A 27455-nucleotide genomic window follows, 5' to 3' on the forward strand; every position below is an offset into this window, starting at 1 on the left:
TTACAACATTCTATAAGATTTAATGTTTTATAACTAATAATGTGTTATATTTAATGTGCTCATTTTGATTAAACTTAGATTGTAGTTTGCAATAAAAACACATATAAATAGTTCTCAAAACCAAGTTCGTTATTTTGATTATTTTTGTAAATAACGATTTTTTCTATTACTTTACAGTAGCAAACTTATACTGTTTTTTTTAGCTTCTAAAACCAAGTAAATATTTTAAAATATTAATATTACAAAAAAATACCACAGTGTCAAGAAAACTGGTTAAACTAAATATAAGCAATAAATATAAACAAGAAAAACTTGCACAACTCAGCTATTAGTCTTACATAAACAAAAACAAGGTAGCTCAAAATTTTCGAAAAAAGCAATATTTCCTTTATTTGTCTGTACGTATTTATCTACGAGAACACATAAACCAAAACAATTTAAAATGTTTACATTTCAAATAAAAAAACTCCATAACAAAATGTGTTTAAAAGTTTTAGAACAAAAAACGTCTGAATGACTACATTGTTCAATTTTAAGTATATTACTTTAAATATTTTCAATGTACAACTAAATTGTAAAACTAAAACTAATAGAACATTAATAATTAATTCAAATAAATAAAAGCCTAAATATTATAAAAAACTTCAGTAAAATACAATTCCCTAAGTAGATTAACCTAAAAAGAAACATTAACAATAAATAAAAACTATGTGAGTCGTTTATTTTAAACTTGTGCGTTTAAAATTTTACATTAAACTTTTAAGTTTTACTAATAAAATCTTAGTAACTTAGTACCTTTTTAACTCAACAGTGCATCGTGTCAGGGGATACAATAACCATCGCTATTTTTGGTGCGTGTTAACAAATTAAAAAACTAAAGTATATAAAATGTGCAAATGTTTAAAACCAGTAGTTTTATAGGAAACTAAATAAGCTTGTTGTAACTTAATAACATAAAAACGCGCAATTTAAACTTTAAGTTTATTCAAATTTCTTATTCTTTCAGCACAAATCCCTTCCTGGGTGGCATCCCCACAACGAGACTTTTCTTCCAACAACCAGTTTCAACGTACTTCAGCAAAATTTCCAACACCTGGTTCACGGCCAGCACCTGAAATAAGTAGCTGTAAATAAAAATAGAAAAAACTAAAAATCTATCGGACTCGCTGTAGATTTCAAATATGTACGAAAATTAATAAAAACTGCAATAGTCAAATAACAGCTTGGCTAAAACTTAGAGTACTGTTGTCATTGATTTGTAAAAAATCTGCATTAAAGACTGCTTTTTTTTACAGTTACCATCCAAAAAATATTATGTAATCGTAAGAATTATCTTATATAAAAAATAATAATTACATAAGTTTACGGATGCAAATAAATACTTAAACAGCATATCTGTTTCAACAAAGTTATTGCGGCAACCAGTCAAAACAAAACTTCATTTTAAAACTACAAAAAAAATCCTGGCAGAATATTTAAAAAAACTCACCTGAGAGTAGTTCTTGTGGCAGCCGCTCCTCCTCATGTGTTCTTCAATGGGCAGTCTCGCAACAGGGACACCCCCTTCCTCCGCCCTCCCCAGCGTCAGCCGCTTAGACACCGTTTCGTCCACAAGGCCCCCCACAATGTAAGTCACGTCACAGTCCACTTTCTCCAAAGCGTCCGGCGCGTCAGGGGTGAGGTACACCACCTTGGAATCCTGGAACATTTCCACTGACGGCTGTGACGTCATAGTCACCTTGAAGTCGTCGAATCCCTCGTGCTTGCGGCGGCACTCCTCTTTCAAGTGCGATTCAGTGGAAAACCCGGCAAAGTACAAATGTGCCGGATTGGGGGAGTTCCTGTTTGCGCCGTACAGTCTCGCCAGCTGACCCGCCAACTTCGACACTTCTTTTTTATTCATCTGCTCGCACCATCCCAGGTCCACGCAGAACTTGAGCGCACCGCTCCCCTCCGCCATCGCCGCCACCACTCTCTCTTCCCTCCTCTCCTTCCACCGCCTCCTGTCCCCCGCCGTCACCTCAGGGACTTCCCCGCTCAGCTTCAACTCGCGCACTTTCTCCTTCTTGTTCTCCCGCATCTTCTTCCGCTTGAGCTTCTTGCCCAGCAGCTTGCGCTGGTAGTTCCTCTGCCTCCTCATTTCGTTCTTCGTCAGTCCCTCTTCTGGTGTTTCCCCTTTCTCGTCACCATGGCAACTCTCTTTAACTTTCTCCACTCCGTCAGCGAACTTTTCTTCCTCAGTTTTCACAGGCCTGACGTACGGCTGGCACTTCCAGTGCGGCAGGTCGTATTTGTTACCGCTGCAAATCGCCCACTTTCCGGTATTCCCTTGCTCATGGTCCTCTTTACATTTCCGACGCATTTCCTCGTTCAGCTCCCGGAACCTCTTTAGACTGTTGGCCGGTCCGAACTTGTCCCTAACGTCGGTATGAATCTTGAACGAGTGCTTCCACAACCTGAACAAATGCGCCCTCACGTGGCTCACGTTCGTATGAGGGAATTCCCCTTCAACGATGTCCAAATACTCGTCGGCGACATCGCACACGTCGGGGAAAGTTGCCGGTTGAAATATTGCCGGGTTGGTCAGGTGGCCCTCGGCGACCATGACCCCGTCGACGCCTGTCTCCTCCATGCACCTCCCGATGTCCTCATGGTACTGAACGTTGCCGTTGGCGACGACGGGAATCCCCACCGCCTCCCTGATCCTCCTTATCTGCTCCCAGTCGGCCAGCCCCGTCGCCTCGCCCCGCTGCTCCTTGGTGCGCCCGTGGACGGTGATGAAGTGGCACCCGGCCCTCTCCAGCATCTTTGCGTACTCGATGCTCTTCTCCACGTCGGGAAAAACCCTTATTTTGGCAGAAACCCCTATTTTTAATTCTAGGCGGCATTTCCTGATGATTTCTTCGACCAGCTCCCAATTGTCCTGCAGGAACGAACCGAAGTTACCCTTCCTGGCGATATTTTGGGGGCAGCCCAGGTTGAGGTCAACCCCGTCGCAGTATTCTTCTACCTTTTTGGCCGCCTGTACCATCAGGTCTGGCCGGTTGGCGCAGAACTGGACGATGAGGGGCCGGTCCTCCTTGCAGCCCAGGTCTTCGAGGACCATTTTCGCGTAGTTGGGGTCGGTGGCGGTCAAAAGAGACGACCACATGGGGGTGTAGCAGAGCTGGCAGCCCCGTCGCCTCGCCAACAGCCGCCACGGCAACTCGCTTTGGGCGACCATGGGGGCGAGAATGCGGGTGGGCGACCCTAGAACCTGCTTGTAGAAAACCTGGCCTTCGTTGACTGCTGGTTGTGACGTCATAATAATTATTAATTTAGTTCAAATTAGTTTTCTGTGAAAAATTTGTTGGTTAGTTTGGACGCAAAGAAAAAACGAAATAACTATCAGTAAAAAAATTGTTGTAATTAACCATTAGATGGTAAATTGATGTTCTTAATACAGACAGATACAAAAATATTTGACTGAAATACACGATGAACACAGTAAAAAATCAGAAAACAAAAATAAAAGTGTAATTGTTTAAACAATTTTGAATGTATAGTCATGTAAACTGTTTTTATTTTACTGTAAAAAGGTGATTTGAGGAAAAAACAAATGAAAACGAATAAAAAGTGGTAACATACATAAAAATCCGCATCAAAAAAGAATCACAAAAAAACAAAAATGATTTTGTTATAAAATGTTGGTAATATTTAATGACAAATCAATGGCAAAAAAATGATTACACCCAAAACTCAAAGGCTTACAGTAAAAATAACATTTACAGTAAAATAACTACAGAAAAAATAAAATGTCTTCAATATTTTTAATATAAATTACCAATTTAGTAAAGCTAGTTCTAAACAGACTGTTTTTTTATAACATAAAACTTTTTTTTTTAATCTTTTTTTTTGTCCGTTTATTCAAAAATATACGGTTTTTTTTAATAAAAATACACTTGTTTTTTACAGTTCAAAATGTTTAATCCAATCAGCGCTCAGGCTTCGCTCTCATCGCCCAACAGGAGACCTGCGTCGTGGTACCCCACTTGCTCCTTGTAGAAAACGTAGTGCTGCAGCATGAAGAAAACGTCAAACAGTACTGAGATGAGCCCCAACCCGAACTTTGTTGGATCGCCGAACACCAAGTCCCACTCGTCTGTAGTGATTATTTTTATTTGCTTGTATATTGCTATGAAAGTTTCTTACTGTTAAAACTAAGCAGTCAAAATACTTGATTGGACATTTAGTTTAAAAGTTACTAAATTCAAACTCTTTATTCGTCTATAGAAAACTAATATTAACTGATTTATTCTTTTAATTTTTAACTCTTTCCATAATACTAGTAATAAAATGTTTCATGTTTTTGAAATTGTAGCTATAACTTTTACTCTAAAATATAACTAATTTAAATTTGACGTATGATGCATCGAACTATTTTTTAAGCTTTTAAACATGTAACTAGATAGTGGAAAAGTGGTTGCTTGAATTAAATTAATCACGAAATAACATACCCCACATTTTCCATCAAATATGATAACAACTAACATTTAACGTTAAAAATACATAAAAAAGGCATGGACTTGTAAAATTAGATCTATAATAAAACACAATACCAAATACCTTTTTAAGCAAACAAACATAAAAGCATACAAAAAAAAACATTTTAGACCTACATACTTAATTATTAAAAAAAAAAAATAGTTACATGCAAAGTTAATTTTTTTAAATATTTCCTATAAATTTCATAACTAGAATTAACACTTGCTTGTTACTAAAATAAGAAGAGCTTGGTTTTTATTATATAGACTCTTTTTGTGCAAGAAATATATGCAATAGTGCTGAGTAATATTCCTTGTAAAAAGTACAAAGGCAATTGAACACAATTAATACGAGTCATACAAGCAATACTTAATATATTGCTGAAAACAAATAAAAAAAATATATATGAAGATGAACACAAAACTAAGAAATATTAGTTTTTTTTTTTGTAAAATAGATAGGTACTAAGGATACTTGGTAACATTTAAACGAAACTAGGTCGTCAAAAAACAATAATAGTAGTACCAATAATGATAAAATTAATGATTTTTTTGACAAGAATAGTATTTATGATAATAAAAATAACAACAACGACAGAGATATTAATAAATTTAGAATGTTTAAATGACCTAATATATCAATTTAACGACGACAATATTTTGTGTTAGTTTAATGTAACATTTAAATAAATTCCGGAGTTATAAATTTTTCATAATTAAAATTAAAAAAAATTATAATAAATCAGAACATAAGGTAGATGTCATAGGTAAATTTAAATAACCACATAAAAATATTTTAGTATAATAACCAACAAGTAGTCGACTAACCGTTATTGTAGCTCTGCAGGATCATCTGAAGTATGCTGAGAGAACCCCCTGTGAAGTCAAGCAGAACGTTTCCGATGCTCCAACCCTCGGTGCTCTTGCGTCTGTAGTTCATGTAAGCCTGGCGAATGTTCAAATGTTGAATGTTGGTGAAAGTTAGGTTAAAATTTATCTAGTTTGTGTTATATACTAGATTATTTAGTTTAGGCCCTTGAAAATGTTGAATTGTGGATAATGTTTAACTTTGAATGACGTAGAAATTTGTGATTATATAATCTATAGTTTAATAAAATTATTTCTAAGAACTTGATATAAAACGGCTTTAAAAAGAAAAATAAGTACAAGTAAATAATATATTTTAAAAGTATAAATAAATAAAATATCTTACTCAAACTTGTTTGACATAAGACAGTTAGTAGATGCAATTCATAACATTACATATCCATTTTTTATTTTCGTTTTAGTGATTTTACATTGATAACTAATAATAAGCTTAATATTAATCAAGCTCGTATGAAAGACTTTAAAATTGTTTTCGAGTTATAGTGTACATATTTTATTTACGACTTTTAATTGTTAACAATTTTCAAAAACGTTAAAAAAATACTATAAAGTATTTATCAATCAGTTTAAGCTACTTAGTTTATTAAAAATATTTTATAAAAACTCTATACACGTATGTAAGTAAAAACCATTTTTTCAACCTTTTTTTAAGCTTTACTTTTCTTTTATAATTTTATTTTGTTAATTCAGATGATTATTCATAAAAAAAGTAATTAATTTAAAGGCTTCCTTATTAGTAAAAATGAAATTTTTTGATTTGTTTTATAAACATTATATACTATGTAGGCTAAATACAGTTGGTTTAATATAACAATGGGTTAGTATATTGTTTTTAATTTCAACGAATTTTTAAGTAAAAAACTTCATCTAAACTATCAATATTTTTTAACTGTCACCATTTTCTATAGAAAACAATAGTTAAAATTAGTTAGTTATATTTAAGTCAAAAGTCTTGCACTTTCAAATGCTCATTATTTTGAATTTATAAACAAAATAAAATAGTTTTCTTGTTTTATACAATTTATAAAATATTAGAGTACGACTCAGGAAAAAAATAAATCTTACAACGCTTTTGTCTATACTATATTTAAAGCTTTAATAATAAGTATCAATGTATTCTGAGTATTTAATATAAGTTTAGTAATATAATTATTTATTGCTACTTAAGTTATAATGTGTATAACACTTATGCTTTGGACAAATTAGCTAAAATAGCGGCTAAGAAATAATAAAATATTTTATTTTCTGCATGAGATCAGATAAATTATAGTTAAAAAAACTGTTATAAAAGTAAAACTAAATTATATAATAAGTTAAGTAAGAAAACTATTAAAACCAGTGGGTCATTTCTTTTTGCATAGAAAACGAATAAAAAATCTTCTTTTATTTTCCTCCAAATAATCATAAAATTAAAAATCTTATTAGTCATTGAATTTTCCATAAAAAGATATAAAGTTTTTGCATTGAATTTATTAGTTTTTGCAAAAAAAAAATTACATTTTTTTAAATCCAGATCCGGCTAGATCATAATTTGTGTATAAGTTTACCAATAGCACTAAAAAATTCTGCAAACATCACTGTTTTTTAAATAGCAGTTTAAAAGTATTAAACAAATAAAAAGATATACTACTGTTTGAAAAAAACAATGTCTTATTTTGAAATCTATAAACAAAACAAAGTATTAATTATAACATCATAACTTTTCTTAAACTGAGCAATCTATACAAAACAAAAATTTATGTTAATTAGTGCATTCTCAAAATAAAAACTTAAACTTATAAAACGTTTACTTTCATAAACTTTAAAATTGCACTGAAGTATTTCTTTTTAATTCGGCTGCAAGGTCATATGCAAATTTTTGAAGATCAACTCTTTTAAGTACACTTCAAGACTGATTTAAATAAACTTTTTTATATTAAGAATAATAAATTAAGAAAAGCTAGTTGATAAAGCAAACGTAGAGAACATAAAAAAATAAAACAAAAAAGTACTTATTGTAAAAAATTTGAAATACTTTCTTAAATTTTTTGGTTCTTTATAAAAAAACAGTATCAGCAAATAAGTAATGTCTAGAAAACTAAAGTTTTAATTTTTTTCAAGTAAACTATTAAGAGTCATTACAATTTTAGAATGTTCTAAATTTGTTTATTTAAATATGATTACTTTTTAAGTAAGATAGTATAATTTTTTGTGTTTAATTTTATACAACCTATCTATTGTTCTGATCAGTACCAAACTAATTTAAAGGTATTTTAAACAACACACCCTAAATGTTCAAATTGTTATAGTTTAAAAAAATTTTAAAACATAATTGTTTATATAAACAAAACATGTTTAAATCAAAAAAAAGTACTGATATAAACATATTTCCTTGAATTATTTTAAATAATTCTTATGCCAAACCAAAGTATTAATTTAAGTTCTGAAATAAGACAAAAATATCAATTAAGATAATAGCAAACACGAATGTTATTGATCAAATCATTTATAAATTCAATCCACTTTATTAAAAGCATTGACGTTTTGTTTAGACAACTATATCGATTTTAAAACTAGAGTTTAGACATCGGTGTTTTGAAAATCATAATAAATTTTAAAATATAGACTTGGGATAAATGTTATTTTTAACACTGTCAAAGTTTAAATTAGAACTTAGGTTGCAGCACGAAATATTCAATATTGATAAAAAATTATTGCACACTAAAAAAACTATGCATATTATAGTTAATACTTTTTATTACATTTTTTTTACACTAAATTACTTTCATTGTATTTGTAAGCTATTATAGATAATATACACAAAAATCATTTCCTAATATACTTAAAAGCATATGTATAAATATACATATAAAACTTTAGATACATGTTGTCGCTAATACTTTTTAAGAAAAATATTGAACTAAATTATTTACCAGTACATACTGAAAATAATTGTGTGAGCAGTTCTAATTTATAGTTACGAAACGCAAATAAATATTAACCTGTATGTTTATAAAGTCTAATATAGTAAGAAACAAATAATAGTGGGGTAAATAAAATCGAAGAAAAATAAAAAGTTTGAAGTACACAAGTAAAATAATCAGTACTTTAATTAGTGGGCTAACAACCTAAACTAATAAAGAATTAAAAGTGTGTGATAAAACTTCAAGTTGTCAAAAAAAATATTATTCTTTACTTTTATTACTTATAAACTTTAAAAAGTTAAATAACTTTGAGGAAAGTTTATTCAAAAAAGCAGTGTATTGAGTTTTTAAAAAATGTTTAAGTATTTTTATCTATAGAATGTATGTAATTGAACAAACTCGTTTCTAAAAACTAAAAATATGCAGTTAAAATTAAGTAATTTTTAAAATGCTGAAAAAACTAACCTTGAAAAAGTTAAAATTTAAGTTTAAACAAGAATTTTCACAAAAGTGGTTATACAACTTGTTATAAAATTCAAATTATAATTTTTGTGGTTTATAAAACATGTTATCTCAATTTTCTGCTTTTAAACGAAAACTAATGATCCACAAAAAATATTATGTCCCTTGTGTTGTGTACATTAATTACTTATGTTAAGAAATAATTAGCTAACAATCATTTAATCTAACAATAACAAAACACTCCCAGACAAAACTTTTGTAAAAAAGAATATAATGTCAATAGCTTAAATTTATAAATATATATTTATCTATAACATTAAAAGCAATTGACCGACCACTATTACGAATACTAAGAATCTTTGAGTTTACGAGTTTTAAATCATTAACATATATGCGTGCACCAAAACAAACATTAACTGTTATGAATGCTAATAAAACGTTTTATTTACGCATATAAAATGACGTTTTATTTATACATTGACTGTAAAGTGTTTTTTAATAGCATTGATTTTTAAATCAGAGGTTAATACCTTCAACCATTAAAAAATACTAATGAAAAATACTATAAGTTAAAAATAAAACTGTAGAAAGCTAAATGATTTCATTTTAACATAAATTTTATATCAAATTTATAAAAAAAAAACTTTTGAATTTTATCGCAATCTAAACTATTTTAACACAACTTAATATTTAAGCTTTCTTTTAAATAAACTGTTTTGTAGTTTATGAGATGATAAGACTGGGTTTGGTCTCCTTATAATTTTGAGAAACTTTAGTTTCTTAATAAAAGTAAAATTATTAAAATTTAATCTTATTTATAAGTAGTAATAGTATAAAAAAATTATAATGCTTATTTAAGTACAAGTATTATAAAATAAAACGACAGATACTTAATTTATATGGGGATATTTTTAACATCATAAAGAAAATAAAGCTTAAGATAGTTGTTGCTGAAAAATTAAACAAAGTTTTGCGTAATTTAAATACTAAATAAATAAATTAGTAATAAATGTTTATTAAATATTTTAGCAACTATAGTTTTATAAAATTTTAGCACCAAAGATAAGAACCCAAATTCAACTAGACTTTGAATTCTATTTTGAAATGTTTTTCACAAAATTCAACTAAGTATTGAAGTTAGATAATTAAACTGAATGAACAAGATTTTAATAACCCACATAAATAATATTCAGAATATTTTTTTGCTAGAAAAACATATAGACACCTACTAATTTATAGAAGTATTTAAGACTACCAGCATAGTTATTTAAAAGCTTAATTCACTTCACAAACGAACCTGAGGGATGTACTTAATTAGGGAAATACCCAGCTTCAAATACGAGAACACCATGAGATAGGTGAGCCACGTGATGGCGCTGCAGGCAGCAACGACAAGTAATACTAAAAGTGACACCAAACTCAGCGACACGAGAACCTTCGCCACCAGCGACACCTTCTGGCCTCCCCGCTGTTTAAATTTTGTTTTTTTAATAGTTACCAGGTGTTCAGCAAAACTTAATTCACAACTCTTTGCAAAGACACACCACTAAAAACTAGAGACTGGAAATTAACTTGAGTGTTTATATTTAGACTAAAAAGTTATTGATGGTCAACTCAGACAAAACTATTAACAAAAGAGAAAACTTAATTTATAAATTAGAATTAGAGAACATAAACTAAATAACTGAACTTTAAAGTATCAAAATGTGTGAGAAAAGTTATAAATAAACTGAGTTTAAAGTAAAAATATAACCGAGTTAGTGATGGGCAAAACACAAAAGTATCTTTATAATAGTGTAACACACTGTTTGTAAAACTTATTTTATAGTTCAAAGCACAAAGATATATTATAGCTTATCATATAGATTTGTATATTTTGTAAAGAAAAATTAAACTTTAATGGTTTTACTTTTAAAAAACAGTTTTAAAAACTTGGTTCTGTCACTATTAGTAGCTTAATGAACAAAAAATATTTTTATTGTTGCAAACTTTTAGTATTATAGAATACTTAACAGCGAAACTTTAATTATATCAGTTTATTAAGGTTTATTAGTTTATTAATTTAAGTTTATTAATTTTATTAAGGAGAAAATTTATAATACCAAATATAATTGTATCATATAAAGTTTGAAAACTTCTTTTAACCACATCTCAAAATATAATTTAAAAAGCAATTCATATATACAAAAGTTTAGGTCTAGTTAAAAAGATTAAAATGCTAAATATTTTTTTAAAGTTGATATTAACATAGATAGTCTACAATAACTCAAATCTTTAGAATTAAATTAGAATTTCCAGAATTTGAGTTGTTGGCACCACTATATATACCTGTATACATTAGACTATTAACAACATGAATTTCAGAACTTTAAACTTTAAGTCAGAGAGAATTGTCATGTTTTATGTTAATCATTATATTCTACATTTTATGTTAATCAAACAGAGTTTTTACCTCATACAAGAAGATGTTTGCCAAAAACTTTACACCAAAAACTCTATTTATTTTTTTACTTTACCTCATACAAGAAGCACTGCACGATGGTGACAGTTGTTATCAATACGGCGTGAAGTGTGAAACAGACGTCGTTTATTTGCACCGGGTTCACTCCGTCCGGGTGCTCTTGCTGGTATTCTTCCTGTGTGACGTCACAATCAATTTAGTTGAACATAACATAATGTTGGGTAATCTTTTGCTTCAGTAAAAAAATTTTCAGCCGTGTCATTTGATAAAAACTAATAAAAGTTCAAAACACAAACTATCAAGTCTTATTTTTAGTAAAACAAACAGCTTAAAAAAAATAACGTGAATAAACCGTCAACATATATTTAAAACTAATAAAAAGCTTATTAGAAAACTCAAATTAAAACACTAAGACTCTAGGTAAACATTAAAAAAATTTGAAAGCATTTTAAACAACAAACCTTAACAGAAGGAATCCAGTACATTCCAATGTTGTACAGACCATAGCAAGTGAATCCCAGCAGGTTGTATGCCAGAAAGTCAAAATTCAATCCCACCACACTGTTTATAGTATTGTTACTTTTATTAGTTATATCATATAATTTTATAAAGTATATCTTTTGCCATAAAATTGAAAATGTTTCTACACAAATATCATTCAAAATTAGATCAAATAAAAACTGAACAAAAACCGGTTGAATTAAAACTAGTGATGTACCGGACTAACTAACCGGGTCCGGCCGGATATTGCCATTTTTGTCTGATATCCGGATCTGGCCGGATTCTAATTTGAAAAAAAAAAATCCGGATCCGGTTCCGGCCGGATTCTAATTTTAAAAAAATGTCCGGATCCGGGTCCGGCCGGATCTTTAGTAAAAAAGAGCATACTGAAAAGTATTTTTTCGAAAACAAACCCTGTGTAAATTAATAAGTCATTTTCGTCAGTTAAAATTAAACACCTACCGTGATTAGCTCATTTTGTACACGTGACTAATTTACATTTGTTTACATTTAAACTATGAAATAAACATTTTAAAAATGCAACTCTTTACATATGTTGTAAAATTGAAAACTTTGGAATGAATACTTGCAATATTTATTGTTTAAATTTGAGCTCAGAGAATATTTAGAGTTAATACGGTTGAATGTACGAGCCAATTTTATTCATATGACGAAATGTTTCAAACTAAATACTGATGCAACAAAACATCAGAACATGACAGGCAGTTTATATGTAAGCATTTAGTTAGTTTGGTGTGCATCTTGAAGCAACAAAATTTCTTGAACTTTTTTGTGAATGCTTATTGTAAGTAGTGTTTTACTTTAAAAGTAAATATTTCAACTGGTGTTTAATTGTTTAAATATTTAAGCCAGGTTTATAGTTTAATAGTTTATTAAAAATTTTACAGTTTCTTGTTTACTAAAAGTTTTATTTAATTTTTAGTTTGTTATTTTAAGTCTTTTGATATAAATTTAAATAGCTTCCAGTTTTTAAAGTGTTACCAGAGTAATTAATAATTTTGTATATGCTAGTATTTCTTGTTGTGTTTTATATAAAAGTTTCATCACTCAAAACTGTCGTGTCTGATTATAGTAAGTAGTCTCAGTTAAAATTTAGTATTTGTTAGATAATAATTAAATAAGGTAGGATTTAATTATGATGGGTAGTACTAATAAGTTAAGTGTACCACAATCAGTCAACAACTTTACTAACAAATTGTCAACCTTTGCTAGTTGTTCTACTGATTATTAGATTAAAGTAATTTTTTCAGTTTTTAAAAACCTCATTCTGATTCAGGCTTGTTTATACTCACTCTAGCTAGTTTTATTGACTTAAACAGTGGCAACCCTGCTAGTTTAAAAATTTTAGAAAATATTGGACTCCCTCAGGCTAGTTTAGTTTTTTATAAAAACTCAGGCTAGTTTTCTTTTAGATTTTGAATGAGTTTGAGCTGATCCAGTTTTCAATATTTTGTAATTTTCTAGTGTAATTTGTTCAAGAACTTGATTTCAGATTTTTAATTGTAAATAACACCTAAATTTGTAAACCTTGTGGCTAGCTGTTCTACTTATTACAAGATTAAAGTTGTTTATTTTCAGTTTTTAAAAACCTCATTCTGACTCAGGCTAGTTTATACTAGTGATGTACCGGACTCACTATCCGGGTCCGGCCGGATATTGCCATTTTTGTCTGATATCCGGATCCGGCCGGATTCTAATTTAAAAAAAAATCCGGATCCGGTACATCACTAACTAAAACCAAAACTATACTAAACATCACTTAGTTTTTTCAGAAAAAAAAAAACATACTTCAATACACAAATTTAGTTACTTAATAAAGCTAAAAAAATAAATGATTTGTTAATGGCACAATGGTAAAAAAAATTATTTAGTCTATTTTTTTACACTAACAACTAACCTACCAGTTACTTTCTACTATTTAAAAAAACTTAAAGTAACCTTTGAGATAAAAGCGATCAAGAAGTTTTTTAGATTCCTAGTGAAAAGTACAAATAAAGAGAGCACAAAAACACTTTAAAAAAATATATATCTATTGCAATAACTTTTAAGCAATAATTTTAAAATTTTATTAGTTTACTATTATTAACATAAATTGGGAGGAACTTTTTAACTTTTAATCATTTTTTATAAATAAACAAGTTTATTTGCTTTGTTCGGACAGATTTTTAAAACTTTCTAAAAAAAACTTCCTTAACACTTCAGGTCTCTATCTTAAAAATTAAAGCAGATGAAGTTTTAGTTTCTGGTGATGTTTCAAAAAAAAAATTAACAATTAAGAAATACAATATTGTTTGTATTGGAAACTTTATAAAAAAAAGTATCAAACTAAAAAAAAAATTCAAATCATATGTTTTATAATGTTGGACTCCCATTATGCTCTTTGCCTAAAAATAAAAAGCGAAAGTGTATATATTTAATAATTAAAAAGTTAACAGGGTAAAAAAATAATTTGAAACATTATAAAAAAAAGTCTTTAAAAGCATCAATATTTAAAATATTAAGAAATATTTATAAATATTATTTTGCTTAAAATAATAACAGATTTATCAATCTAAAATAATTTTTCAACCTAACAAATTATTTGAAAGTATTTTAAGATTGTTTTTATAATATATGCATCAAGATTTTTCTAGTAAAGTATTTCCTTATTAAAGTAAAGTATTAGTAGCTACCCTGATTTAAAACAGAATAAAAAAATTTAAAGTATTTGTTCTAGCAATTATAGATCATTATATATTTAGTTTTGTAACAGAGTAATAAGATAGCATAAACACAATTTTATGTCCCAAAAACACTAGTGCATGAAAAAAAAATTGTAATTCTCTTTATGGTTATATAAATTTTATACATGGTATATAAAAAAACTTAGAAAATTAAAAAAATATATAAGAAGTAAAATTAGTACAGTAAACTATAACTTTAAAAATAAATTACACAATGTTTAAAACAAACCTAATTAAAATTCACTGAAATACGTTTTAGAAAAGCATATAAAATCATAACTTGTTTTTCTAATAAAATAAGTAGCATAACTAATACACACAATATCAGAAATTAAAACCTGCAAACAATTATTTTTTTTTCACTGAAATCATACCTTTTTCTTTGAAAGTTCAGTATGGTCTGGGGGTAGAAAGAAATGGACCAGGCGGCAAAGTACATCCAACCAATGACCATATTGGCAATGTAAAGACCGTGACTGTGTACTACAAACACACGCAAGTCAGGTGGTGTTGGCAGCCTGAGAAGAAAATAGTTTATTAATAAATATTTAATTGTTTTTTATTACTGTTACACTTTATAGACTACCAAAATAAAAATATAAAAATAAATATAAAATACAGTACAATATGAAAGTTTAAAGAATGAGTTCATAATACTTTGTTTTTAAATACATTTAAGATTTTTTTATACACTTGAACAATTCAGTAAACAAATAATTAAGCAAAAATTATTTTCGAGTAATACCATACTTTTTATAGCGGTATTAAAAATAACTTTAAATATATAAAAAATATTGAAATTTGAAAAGTTATCATAAAGCAAATTTTATGTTTCAAAGTTATAATTAAATTTTAACTAAAATAATTAAAACAAATAACAAATATTTGTACTTATCTCCTTGAACCCAAGTTGAGAACTCTAAATCTTGCACTTAAAACAAAAAATATATATATAATAATCTATAACTGTACTATAAAATCAAACTACTAAACAACTTTAGAGTATGTTCCTTTAACTTAACACATATGTTACATGGTAGATAAAAAATTTTACAGCTTACGTTATATTGGTGTTATTGGTGTCCACATGTATAACACTTTGACCAACAACCTTCCCTTCCACATTAAACTTAACATGCTCTACTTTTTCAGCTAAAGCTACCTAAAATTTAATTTACTTAATTCTATTTACAACTTACTACAATATGAAAGATTAAATAAAGCTTTTTTAATAAAAAAATTATAAATACAACATATCATTAAAATAAGTTGTTAGATTCATACATATTTACAACTTTTAATTATTTATTTACCACAGAACTTTTACTGTACAACATTTTACAAAATATTTTTAAAATAGAACTTTTATAAACAAAATTTACTTATTATTCTACAAAGTTTTATAACTTTAATCTATTTATTTTTACAATGCTTTGTTTAGCATAACTTGCAGTAAATTACAAAAAAAAAAAAACATTTAAACATACTTATTTTTAAGTAAATTATAGTTAATGCTAATTATTTTAATTTGCTCTTTAAAAATCTCAAAACTCACTAGTTTAGGGTAATCTACTGGTTCTGCTCCAGATAATGAATGTTTATAGGTAGTATTTAGAAACAGGAAAGATGTTTCATTCAGTTGTTCTGATAAGGATACTGATATACTTTTTGACTCTCCAGGAGTTAGTGTTAATGGCTTTCCCCAAGAAACTAGAGATTACAATCATGCTATTTAAACTAACCAAATGTTATATAAATTATGATTTCGCTAAATATTTCCAAGTAACTTGGATTTTTTAATCTTAAAAATTTGAATTCAATGTTTAACAATACTTAGAAATACTTAAATGTTTAACAATACTTACCACCATTGTAAAAAGTTAGTTTTATAGTGTTCACTTTTTTTATGATTGATGTACTTAATTGTTGTTCACAAAACAGTATTAGATGTTTTTACCTAAACTTTTCTTATAGAATATATTTACATAAGTACAAAAATATTTCAAATGTATGAAAGATACTCCATTAAGTTTGAAGAAAGCTATCACAAACTATTTATGTTTTTAATTTTAATTTAATATTAACTTTCTGACAGTTAAATAGTTAAATGATAACTTAGTTTAATTCCATTACAATCCGAAATGAAAAGTGTTATAACTTTCAAATTTGTTTAACCAGAATTGCTGATTATTAAAAAAATACAACAGCTTGAGTCATTTAGGTTTAATAAACTCATATCTTAATTTCAAAAAAATCAAAGGATAACTTAAGCTATTCTACCTTAAAATCAAAAATGTTTTATGTGAAGTTAACCTGTAAAACAAAAAAAAACAAACACTTTAAACAGGGTAGCCAAAAGTTTTTGGCAAATTTTCTTCAGGTTTTCAAAATTTTCTACAGGTTTTTAAAAGTACACATATTTGGTTCTACTTTTAGTTTAAAATTAAGTTTAAAGTAAGAAACTGTGTTAAATAGTACAAAAAGATTGATACACACTGTAAAGCTACTTGAAATGTGTTTTTTAATAAAAAAATTTTTGATGATGACTGAGATTCCCTGATGATTCTTTATCTATAAAATAGATTTTTCTATCAAATCCAAATTTTTAAATTTAATATATTAAAATTGCAGGGTTGCCACACACTCAGGGAACTCAGGGAATCTCAGGGAATTTTCAAACTGTAGAAAATCTCAGGGAAACTCAGGGAATCTCAGGGAAGCTCAGGGAATTTTGGCATTTTTCTTTTAACTCAGGGAAACTCAGGGGAGTTTTGATTTTTTCTCTAAATTTCAGGGAAGTTTTTGAAAATCTCAGGGAAATTTTTTTCTAGATCTAGAATGAGGTTTAGTTAATCCAGTTTCTATATTTTGTTCAAAAGTAGTAATTTTTATTATTTAAGTGGTTATTTAGAATTTTTTTAGCCTTGTGGCTAGTTCTTCAATATTCTTAGTATTAACATTGTAGTTTTTTTAAGTTTTAAATTTATATTTACTTAAGTAAAATCAAACAGTTTAGAGAAATGAAAGTTGTTGTTAACTATTCATTGAAAAGTTCTAATAAACTTTTTATTTTTAGTTACTTATGTAGTTTAAAAAACACTATGTTGTACTATTAGTTCTTATTTTTTAAATAATAAAGTTGTTTGTTATTTGTTTACAACTACTTGTTTTCAGTAAAAAAAATTAAAATGAATACAGATTAGTGTTGTATTACTTTTGTTAAAAAAATAGAGGTTAAATTTTTGTTTATAAATAATAATTTCAAAAGTAGTAGCAGTAATGGTAATTAAGTCATAATGAAGTTATTATGTATGCATTTAAGTGAGTTCTTCATGTGAAATTATTATTATAGTATAATTAAATTTTGTCAATTAAAATGTCAAACAAATTAAACTTCATTCTTTTATGTAGAAAGTTAACTAACAAGTTTACACAAAGTTGTGCAAAAATTTAGTTTTTAATTTTTAATTGGTTTTAACCTTTTAAGATTGAGTTTTTGAAAACAGTTTTTTTCATAAATTTAATGCAGAAGCATACACATACAACCTTCCTTTTATTATTAAAGAAGAAAAATGACAATGAGGTATTAATAATTTGTGTTAGAAGAGAAATTTTTTTTTTTAAGATTTGAAAAATACTCAGGGAAACTCAGGGAAATTTAAGGTTACTCAGGGAAATTTTTGGTCACTCAGGGAAGATTTTTTAGCTCAAAGAGTGGCAACCCTGAAATTGTTAAAAAATCAAGGTTTTTATTGTGATTTTTGATCAAAATTTTAGATTTTTCCAGTTTTTTTTTTCAAAATTTCTCAAGGGCCAGGTTTTTTAATCTAAATTGTTAAATTCTAGATTTTTCCAGGTTTCCAGGTTTTTGGCAATCCTGTTTAAATAAAACATTTATATAATATTAACTAGAAATTTTAAAACTAGGCTGTAATTCAAATAAAATTGAACTAACCTATATCAAACAAAAATAAAACTACATCAGAGTAGAATTTTTAAAAATCTGATATTTATATTTAGCCTGAAAGTTACTTGAGTCACCTTAGTTTTTTTTTAATTTTAATTAGTTTAAATCAGGATTTCCCAAAGTGAGCCATTAGCTACAAAGGGGAGAAAGGAAGCTGTTAGTAGTAAAGTGGCCTTGAGGCCATAATTTGTAACTTACCCTAGAAAACATTCTGGGGATGATGATGAAAACAATAAAGATCACAGGCGTATTTAAGAGTGGCCTTTTGTAAAATCTTAATGGAGAGGGAAATAGTTTTTTTTATTTCTTTGACAGGGCCAATATTTTAAAATTGGAAAACCTTGGTCTAAATAAAACAAAAAAGGAGAAACTAAGTCAAGTTCAAAATAACACTAAAATATTTTTTGTAATAATTTCTTTTATTTTATTTTAGTTCTAAGTTCAAGCTAAAAGTAAATATTTTACATTAAACATAAGTAGAAGTGAACTAATTTTTTTATATAAACTTTTCAATGGTAAAAAGCTATGTTTATCAAAAAAATATATATTAATATAACTATTAACTTAATCATATTATTAAAATTTCACCACATATATTATTTAAATCTTCAGTCTTAATGAAATACATTAGCATTAAAATATTTTCATCGACACATAAGACAGCTATTCTATAAATAATACTACTTATAAGTGTAGTTTTAAACTATAGAAAACATAAGACTTATTCTTCCCTCTACAACAATAAACATTTGTTGAAGAAATTCTTTTGTTACTTATATTTTGAGCTATCAAATAATAACAATGTTTTAATACTTTAGATATTTAAGTTAAAGTACTTCAATATAATATGAAAAAGCTAAATTTAAACCAAAACATAATTAAAACAAAAAAAGAAACTTACCATCAACTTCATCAGAACAACCCACTTCTGACAGTGCAGTTAGAAGTATTACAACTAATACTTTAAAATCCATAACATTACTTCAACTTAATCATTTAAAAATCTAATAATAATTTCTGTAATAAATTAATGTTAACAAAATATAATAAATGGTCATTAAAGTTCATATGTTAAAATTTAGTCTGAGTCTAATTGGTTGTTAACAAAGTAGCTTGCAATTGTTTTTGAAGCTTGCATAAGAGGGGAAAGTATAAAATTCTGTGTACATTCAAAACTCACACTTTTTGTATTCAAAGATAAATACATGAACAGAAGATAGCACTATAATTTATTCTATACCGGGGGACGGGGATGTAAAGACTTCTAAGTTCTGATCTGATAAAACAAAGAAAACCGAAATTAAGAAAAAAACTACACTTTAAGCAAGTATCTAATTCAAAAGTAAAATTTCAAATTTTGTTTTCTCAGAATGATCTTTAAATAACATATAATATAAGTAAAACTCGTAAAAAAAAAAAATTATTCAAAAAAAATCTATCTTAATATATAAACTAAGTGAAAATGTTGCTGATTAAGCTGAATTATTGAAATATATATTCGTAAATAAAATATTTTTTCTACAATACTGTTTAGTGTTGGACCTTTTTTTCTGTTTTAAGGTACTTTATTTTATTTCCAAGGTTTATTTTGTTGACTCCTATTTAAAACTTTTCATTTTTTTCGACTAAGACACTAGTTTGAAAAATATTAAACAAAAACAAGTATTTCAGAAAAAAAATTTTCATTAGTTCAAAACTTCAGCTTAATTTAATCATTCTGAAAAAGTTCAGAAATTCAAAAGAAATTTAGCAAAAATTAAATGAATATAAAAGATTTTTATTTATTACGGTATAAAACTTTACCTTTTAAAGTTATTTTGTTCAAAAACTCCAGTGTAATATTTTTATTACAAAGGCTCTCGTTAGTTTTTTAGTTAGATAGTTTAACATAAATTAAACCATACAATAGTTTTTTAAATTAGTTTCTTTTGTTTGTACATTTCTAAAATAAAATTACACAGTAGTTAAATAACTTTTATTATTTTATTTTTAAACAGACTAAATAAAAAAACTAAATACAAGTAAAAATCAATGAACTGTAAATTTGCATGACAAAAAACCAGTTCATCTAATAAACTAAAGAACAATAAGTTTTTTTTTTTATCATTTTTAGTGTGATAAGTTATTGAAAAATTTGATTTTTTGTATAATGTGGTTGCATTTTTTAGTTAAACTGATGTTAAAACTCAGAAAGGACTTTTGTAGCCTTTTATTAAAATCTTAACAAATTACTAATGAGTAGTAATCTACCGAATAAAAAATTTCGGATCTAGTTAAATCCAATCTTATTCTTTTTTTTTCAAAACTAAGAATCGACCTAATTCAGTTTTTTGAAATTAAGATCCGTCCGAATCAGGATCTGGATACTTTTTTACATGGAATCCTTAAGATTTTATTTACCTTTGCTGTAGTTTTAGTAGAATAAAAGCTTACAAATAATAATTACACATTATACCATTACTCATTTAGTATAAAAAATAGTCTTTAAAAAAATTTTAACGTGATAATAACTAAATCCATTACGTAGTAAAAACTCATTTTAAAAACCTTTTTTTTTGCTAAAAAGAAAAATAATCAAGCTACAAACATGAAACCTTAGTTAGTTTTTTTTCAATATGCATCATAGCTTGATTAACGATAAAACTGTATTTGCTATTTGTAATCAGTTAAAATAATAAGATGTCGATTTTAACAAACTTTTAAAATAGAAAAAGAATCACGAATTAAGTAAAAATATTTTACGTTCAACTTAAGGTGAAACTTTAACTGTTACAACAAACGAAGTAAACATTTACTTTGCAAGTTTTTAAATATAAAAAAACAAAGTAAAATTTAGAATTACATTGAATCAATACAAAATAAACATATAGCATCAACTGTAGTAAAAGCCTTGAGTAGAACAGGAAAAACAATCATAAAAAGATTGTTCGATTTTAGATTAAGGTTCTATCAATAAATTAGAAAAATTAAATTTATTTAAGCAACTGTTAGAAATATAGAACGAACTACAATTGCAGAATATTTTTTTACACTCTTATACTACAAAAAAGCTGTTCTAGCTTTTCAAGTTGGGAATGAGGTGGAATTTTTATTTGAAAGTCTAATAAAAATAGTTTATGCAAAACAATAAACCGAAGGTCGAATCGGAAGGCTTTTATTAGTCGCGATCCTATAAATTTTCAATATAAAAGCTATTCTCGTGCCGCAGTTATTTGAAATAAAATATAACTTTAATTAATGGTAACAATAATATAGTACTAAACTATAACATAATGTGACTTTTATCAAACTGCATTTACAAATATATCTAAACTTTCTTAACGCTTTCTAATAAAATCTCAAGTTAAGAACTATTAAAAAACTTAACATTTCTAGAGTGTTTAAACTACATAAAATATGTATTGTTTAAATTCATACTTTATTTATCTCCTATTAAGATGAAGCTGTAAGTTTGTTTTTATACCGTATGTGCATCAGGGGCTTGGCTTGACTGGTTTCCTGTTTCCTGAATAACCCTTGAAAAAAAGTTTTACAAAAACAAAATGATACTGCTTGTAATAAAACACCGAAGTAAGACTTAATTTTTCCAAATTTTAAAATAAGTTTTTATATGTATGTAAGACAACACACATTTTAGTCCTCAAAAATTGCATTGTACCTCGAAATGTTTTTAAAAATATCTCAATCTTTTATCAAAAACAGTTATTACATACTTTTTAGCATTCTATCAACAATATTTATAGATGAAAACAAACTTATTTTAGTTTACTACAAGTTTATTAAATTATACACTACTACTAAAAAAATAATTTACTAACTATTTAGTTTAATCTTATGAGTACAAACTTTTTTCTCTTTACTTATTAGTTTACATTTTAGCTACTTTAAAGTGAAAACTTTATAATACGCTAACTATTTTATTTTTATTAAATTATTTTTTACTCTTTTTTTAGTTTAAAAAACTATTTTTAAACAAATTATTTGCAATAGTAATTCAAAAAAAGCTTTAATAAAACTACAGAGAAAAAAAACTATAAAACCTTAAACTGTATACTAAAAATAATAATATACACTTATGTCATACATTTAGTAGTCGTTGGTAATTTTTTCGTCAACTTTAGATAACTTGAGGTGTTAAAAAAATTAAAGATTTGTAACTATAGCATTTGCTTTCACACTTAAAAATGAGTTCAATTCTTTTTTTTCAAATAATACAGTAATCTTTCTTTATTGTACCAACATATGTTTCTGTGTGTTAACGAATCAACACACTTCAACTGGGTTCTGTAAAATATAATTACTGTAATGTAAGAATAGATGCATATAATAAAGTTATATTAAGGTGTATATTAGTTTTCATTAAAATAAAATAATTTCTACAGATTTTTACAGGTTAATAGTTAATAATAATTATTCTATGCTCCTATTCTCACATTACAGTAACTATTTTTTTTTCAGAACCCTGTTGAAGTTTGTTGATTCGTTAACACACATAAACATATGTTGGTACAATAAAGGAAGATTACTGTAGAATTTTTTTTATTTCTTTTCCAGTGAACTTGTTTCACTAGGATCTTTTGTTAGCAAACGATTTATCTATTTTTTTGAACAGTTAGTTTTTTTTCACCATTTTTATACTTATAATGTACTCTTTTCGTTTGTTTGTATTAAAATGCTTTTCTAAACAATTACACATTATAAATCTTAAACAACTACTAACTTTCTATAATAAGAATTTTTTATTAAGTAAAATTATTTTAAGTAATAAACAATGCACAAAGAGTCTATTAAAATTTACTTTATTTGCAGCAGTCAATCAACTACAGTTTAAAAGCAGTCATTAATATGTTTCAATAAACAAAAATAAATACATGCTGACTAAAATTAGAAATTATAAGTTAACATATTTTTTAAAAGCACCAAGTTTGAAACTTTTAGTCAAAAGTGTGAACTGTTTTCGCATACAATGATTTTGTTTTATTTTTTTTTTACCAATCGTTTGTTTTCGAATCAGAATGCAATACATATAAGAGCAATCAAAAGCTTTAAATTCAAACAACAATCTAAATTTCTTCATATAATTGTAATATCACACATGCAAACAAGTGGAAGTTGGACTGCGGGCTTGCAACTTGTGATAACACTGTACGCATACGACACAGTGTCACATTTGTACTATTAGCCCACTGCGCAATGATCTATGAAATGTCAAAGGACTTCAAAGACCGTCTACAGTTGACCAAGTACCATCAGGTATGAGATTTGTTTGTTAATTTAAGCAGTTTGTTAGATGAAATTAGAGTTCTTTTATAATTTTACGAAAAGGGGAACTTTGAAACGAACAGTTTGAAAGTTTTAATTTTAATTGAAATTTAGTATTAAAATTTTAAAAGCGATTTTTAACCTTTTATTTACACCAAAATAACCTTAAATCACTAAACAAAGCTCTTAAATAAAGAACTGGCTAAATTAAAACTACGTATAGCACTAACTATACAAACAATTTTTATTTAAAGGTAGTGTTAGTGTTTGAAAGCACAAGTGTGGTTTCAGATGTACTGAAAGATCTGAAAATTTTCTTCATATTTATTGCTATAACAGCAGTCTTCTGCATAAGTAGTTGACTAAATTTTAAATCATAATCTTAAAACTGTTTGCAAAAAACAGGGTTGCCAAAATATCTGGAACTTGACAATTTGGTCCAGAAGAATTTGAAAATAGAGAAAATAACCTGGAATTTTGAACAAAAAACACTAAAAAACCTGGAATATTTAACTTTCTTTACACGTTAAGTAACAGAGTTTTAGTAATATATTAAAAATCTATTTTAGTAATAAAAAAAATTTGTATCCATTTTTTTTTTATAAAGCATGCTTTGAAGTAATTTTTCAACGGAGTTATACTACTTAAGGCAGTGTTTTTTACCTTAAGTTTATTTTTACAATAAAAATGTATTAAAAACTTGTGTTGTTAAAACCTAGAAAATGTTCACAAACACTTAGGAAATTTACCAAAAACATTTGGCAACCCTGAAAAAGTAAATATTAAATGTTGCACGAGGTTGGTTTTTACCATCTTGTTTTTTAATTATAGTTTTAAGAGTAATTTATAAAAATCATTCAATAATAAGTACTAACTCGTATTTCATAAATTAAATTGACATATCCAAACCTAGATTTTATGTTAAGTCCTGTTGGTTTATAAGCATGCTAAGGTTAGACTGAGTTTTTTATTTTAGCTTTAGAATATATTTTGTTGACACAAAACTTAGTGAACGTTATATCTGAAACTATACTGTTTTAGTCTCTAAAAACAAATAACTATTCTCTAAAAATCATAAAGTTTGTTGTTTTTAATGTAACATTTTATTTTTACACTTAATTATTTAATAACTTCTTTAAAACTTGGAGGCATAAGATTTTATTTAAAGCTTTCGCATTCTTTAAAAGGACTTTTTAAATTATATATAATAGTAGTTTACATTTATAAGTTATTACTTAAAAAAATTTATATTATACACTACATAGTTCTTTGTCTTAACTAAAAAATATTGCTCAATTTACTGAAATGTAAAGAGCTTATTTAAATAAAAATGTGCAAACTGTATATTTTATTTACAACCAGGTTTCGGTGACAAAAAATTGCGACCTCTTCAAGTAAAATAAAATTGTAAACTGCATATAACAATGTTGCTTATCTATAATGTTCGTTAAAAACTTTAAATACAATTTTTCAAATAACATTGTAGATAAGCAACATTGTTATGTGCAGTTTAATATTTTAATTAACTTGAAGAGGTCGCAATTTTTTGACACCGAAACCTGGTTGTAAAAAAAAATATAACTTGCACATTTTTATTTATATTATAAACTATAAAAAAAATATGATAGTATCAAAAAATATTTGATTAATAACTATAAAAGAAGAAATGTTTTAAGAAATTTAAAATTTTGTTTTAGTTATATATGTCAAAAAATATTAATTTGAAAAATCAAAAATTTCCCAGAAGTTTAAATTAATTAAGATTACGATAATAATAACTTGAAAAAATTATCAGAATTTAAATTTTAGTGCACTAGTTGCAATGTGCTAAACTACAACATACTGAATGTAATCCACATTATTTTTTTTATCAGAATTTTACAAAGTATTTTTTTTTCAAATGCCATATTACCGAAACAATTTTCTAAACCAAAGTACTTACCAATTTAAACATAAAAAATCGTAGAAATATATAACTGACCTGAACATATTACACACACTAAACATTTACAATAAAAAACTCACTAGTTTAAACACAACAGTTAGTGCACCTAAAACTAGTAATAAACTTCAATAAATTCAATCACGTACGGGAAGATACGTGCAAACTAAATACGAATTATTTAATCAGAAGAAGACAAGATGTTGGGTGGAGGAGGACTTTGGAGCTGGCGGTGCTTGGAAGATCACCAAGGAGATACTGTCATACTAAACTTCGTTTCTTCCATCTGTATGAACCTATCATTTATAATCACAAAACAACATTTATAGTACTAAAAATAAATTATTAAACATTTAGTTTTAATTAAACAGCTTCACTTGTTTGATAATTACTTGAAAAAATAGACGAACTTGGTCATGTAACAACTTGAAAATAATAATTTATTTAACAAAATATAAGCATGCAGTTATAAGCAAATTTTTAACAAAAAAATTTTAAGTGAAAATCTAAATATTTGAATATTGCGTAAAACTAGAACTTTAATAGTGTTAACAAACATTAAAATTAAGAAAAAAATATTTAATTTAGAACTTTAAACATTGAATAAAATATTTTCATTAGAAAAATGCACTAATCAAGTTAGTTATTTTCTTCATCGGCATTCGGCTTGGGTTCATCAGCTGCTTGGGGCGCATCATTTTCCTCTGCAGCGACCACTTGCGGCGGTGATACAGAAATCTCAATCTGGCTCTCGGCCATCGGGACTTCTTCTTCTTCTTCATTTTGCTTGTTTTTCGCAGCATTTGCTTCTTGAACTATGTGGCTCGAAGATTCGATCTTCTGCAGAAGATCTTTCATCTCCTCATTCGAAAGGGCCTTGTTTATGTTGGTCTTTTCGCCACTCAAATTCTTCTTCGGCTTGATTTCGTTAACTACCTGCAAGCTGGACTTGCTCTTCAATTCATCTTCCCTACTCCTCTCCTCTTCTATCCTGGCGTTGGATAGACTCATGGCCGGGGCCGTCTTGCCACCGCCGTTGTGCCTGGGCGCGGTCAGGCTCATCTGGGAGTTGCTCTGGTGCAGGGAGATGCTGTCAATGTGCGGGTTGAGGGTATGCTTGCTGCCGCCGAAGGACATGGACTGGGCCAAGGACATGTTGCTGCGGGAGTTCATACACTCGTACACGGCAGTGCTCTCGTCGAAGTCCGCCTTGGAGCTCTTTGGGATGACCTTGAGCCCGCGCGAGTTTCTGTTTTCGTCGTTGCGCGAGTCTCGCCTGTCGTTGTTCTCGTTCATTTTCTTTTTGCCTGGGAGTTTAAAGATGCTTTAGTTGTAATACTATATTTTAGCAGAGTTAAATATCAACTTTTAAGATGAGTAAAATTTTGTAAAAATGGTAGTGTTAAAACATTAAATAAAAACAATGCTATTTTAACAACAAGTATAAAACTATCTAAGCTTTTAGTTTGTCATAATTGATATCTGCTATATAAAAAAATTAATCACTTTTCAAAAACTATTAGTTAAACATAAGTTTAAAATAACAGAAATAAAATATATTTAAATAACTTTTAACTTAAAACACAATGATTTTCTTGTGTTTTTAAAGAACTTATAACTTTTTTTTAATTTTATTTTATTAAATTTTATGTTGTATTTAATTTAATTTCAACCATAACCAACGTAAAATCATATATAACTTTTTACTAAAATGAACTAATGGCTTCTTATATGCAACATAAAAGACTTTATTTTTATAATCAAGTATTTTATAAATATTTTTTTATGATTTTACAAGGAAT

General features: G+C 27.2%; 2 protein-coding genes across 2 annotated transcripts; both read right to left on the reverse strand.

The window, feature by feature from the left end:
- Positions 1-278: 278 nt before the first annotated feature.
- On the reverse strand, positions 279-3338 carry LOC145842665 (tRNA-dihydrouridine(16/17) synthase [NAD(P)(+)]-like). The gene is made up of 2 exons (XM_082950138.1): positions 1490-3338; positions 279-1111 (listed from the first exon to the last, which is right to left on the reverse strand). Exons 1-2 carry the CDS (start codon positions 3302-3304, stop codon positions 995-997), a joined length of 1932 nt encoding a protein of 643 aa, XP_082806264.1. The 5' UTR covers positions 3305-3338; the 3' UTR covers positions 279-994.
- A 6-nt stretch (positions 3339-3344) lies between these two features.
- Positions 3345-19468, reverse strand: LOC145842666 (cystinosin-like). Its single transcript, XM_082950139.1, has 9 exons — positions 19351-19468; positions 16038-16192; positions 15544-15644; positions 14857-15000; positions 11699-11798; positions 11293-11412; positions 10074-10244; positions 5352-5469; positions 3345-4141 (listed from the first exon to the last, which is right to left on the reverse strand). The coding sequence occupies exons 1-9, from the start codon at positions 19421-19423 to the stop codon at positions 3981-3983; spliced, it is 1143 nt and encodes a 380-aa protein (XP_082806265.1). The 5' UTR covers positions 19424-19468; the 3' UTR covers positions 3345-3980.
- Positions 19469-27455: the final 7987 nt, after the last annotated feature.

Source organism: Thalia democratica, chromosome 8 (genome assembly GCF_965202585.1).
Source record: "Thalia democratica chromosome 8, ktThaDemo2.hap1.1, whole genome shotgun sequence".
NCBI lineage: Eukaryota > Metazoa > Chordata > Thaliacea > Salpida > Salpidae > Thalia > Thalia democratica.

Excerpts from the sequence above, each read along its gene's own strand:
- LOC145842665 (XM_082950138.1), bottom strand. The coding sequence starts at position 3,304 with ATGACGTCACAACCAGCAGTCAACGAAGGCCAGGTTTTCTACAAGCAG. Across the intron at positions 1,112-1,489 it reads GCCACAAGAACTACTCTCAG|GTGCTGGCCGTGAACCAGGT; the intron begins GTGAGTTTTTTT and ends TACTTATTTCAG.
- LOC145842666 (XM_082950139.1), bottom strand. The coding sequence starts at position 19,423 with ATGGATTTTAAAGTATTAGTTGTAATACTTCTAACTGCACTGTCAGAA. Across the intron at positions 15,001-15,543 it reads ACCAATAACACCAATATAAC|GCTGCCAACACCACCTGACT; the intron begins GTAAGCTGTAAA and ends TTTTCTTCTCAG. Across the intron at positions 11,799-14,856 it reads CTGAACTTTCAAAGAAAAAG|TGTGGTGGGATTGAATTTTG; the intron begins GTATGATTTCAG and ends TACTATAAACAG.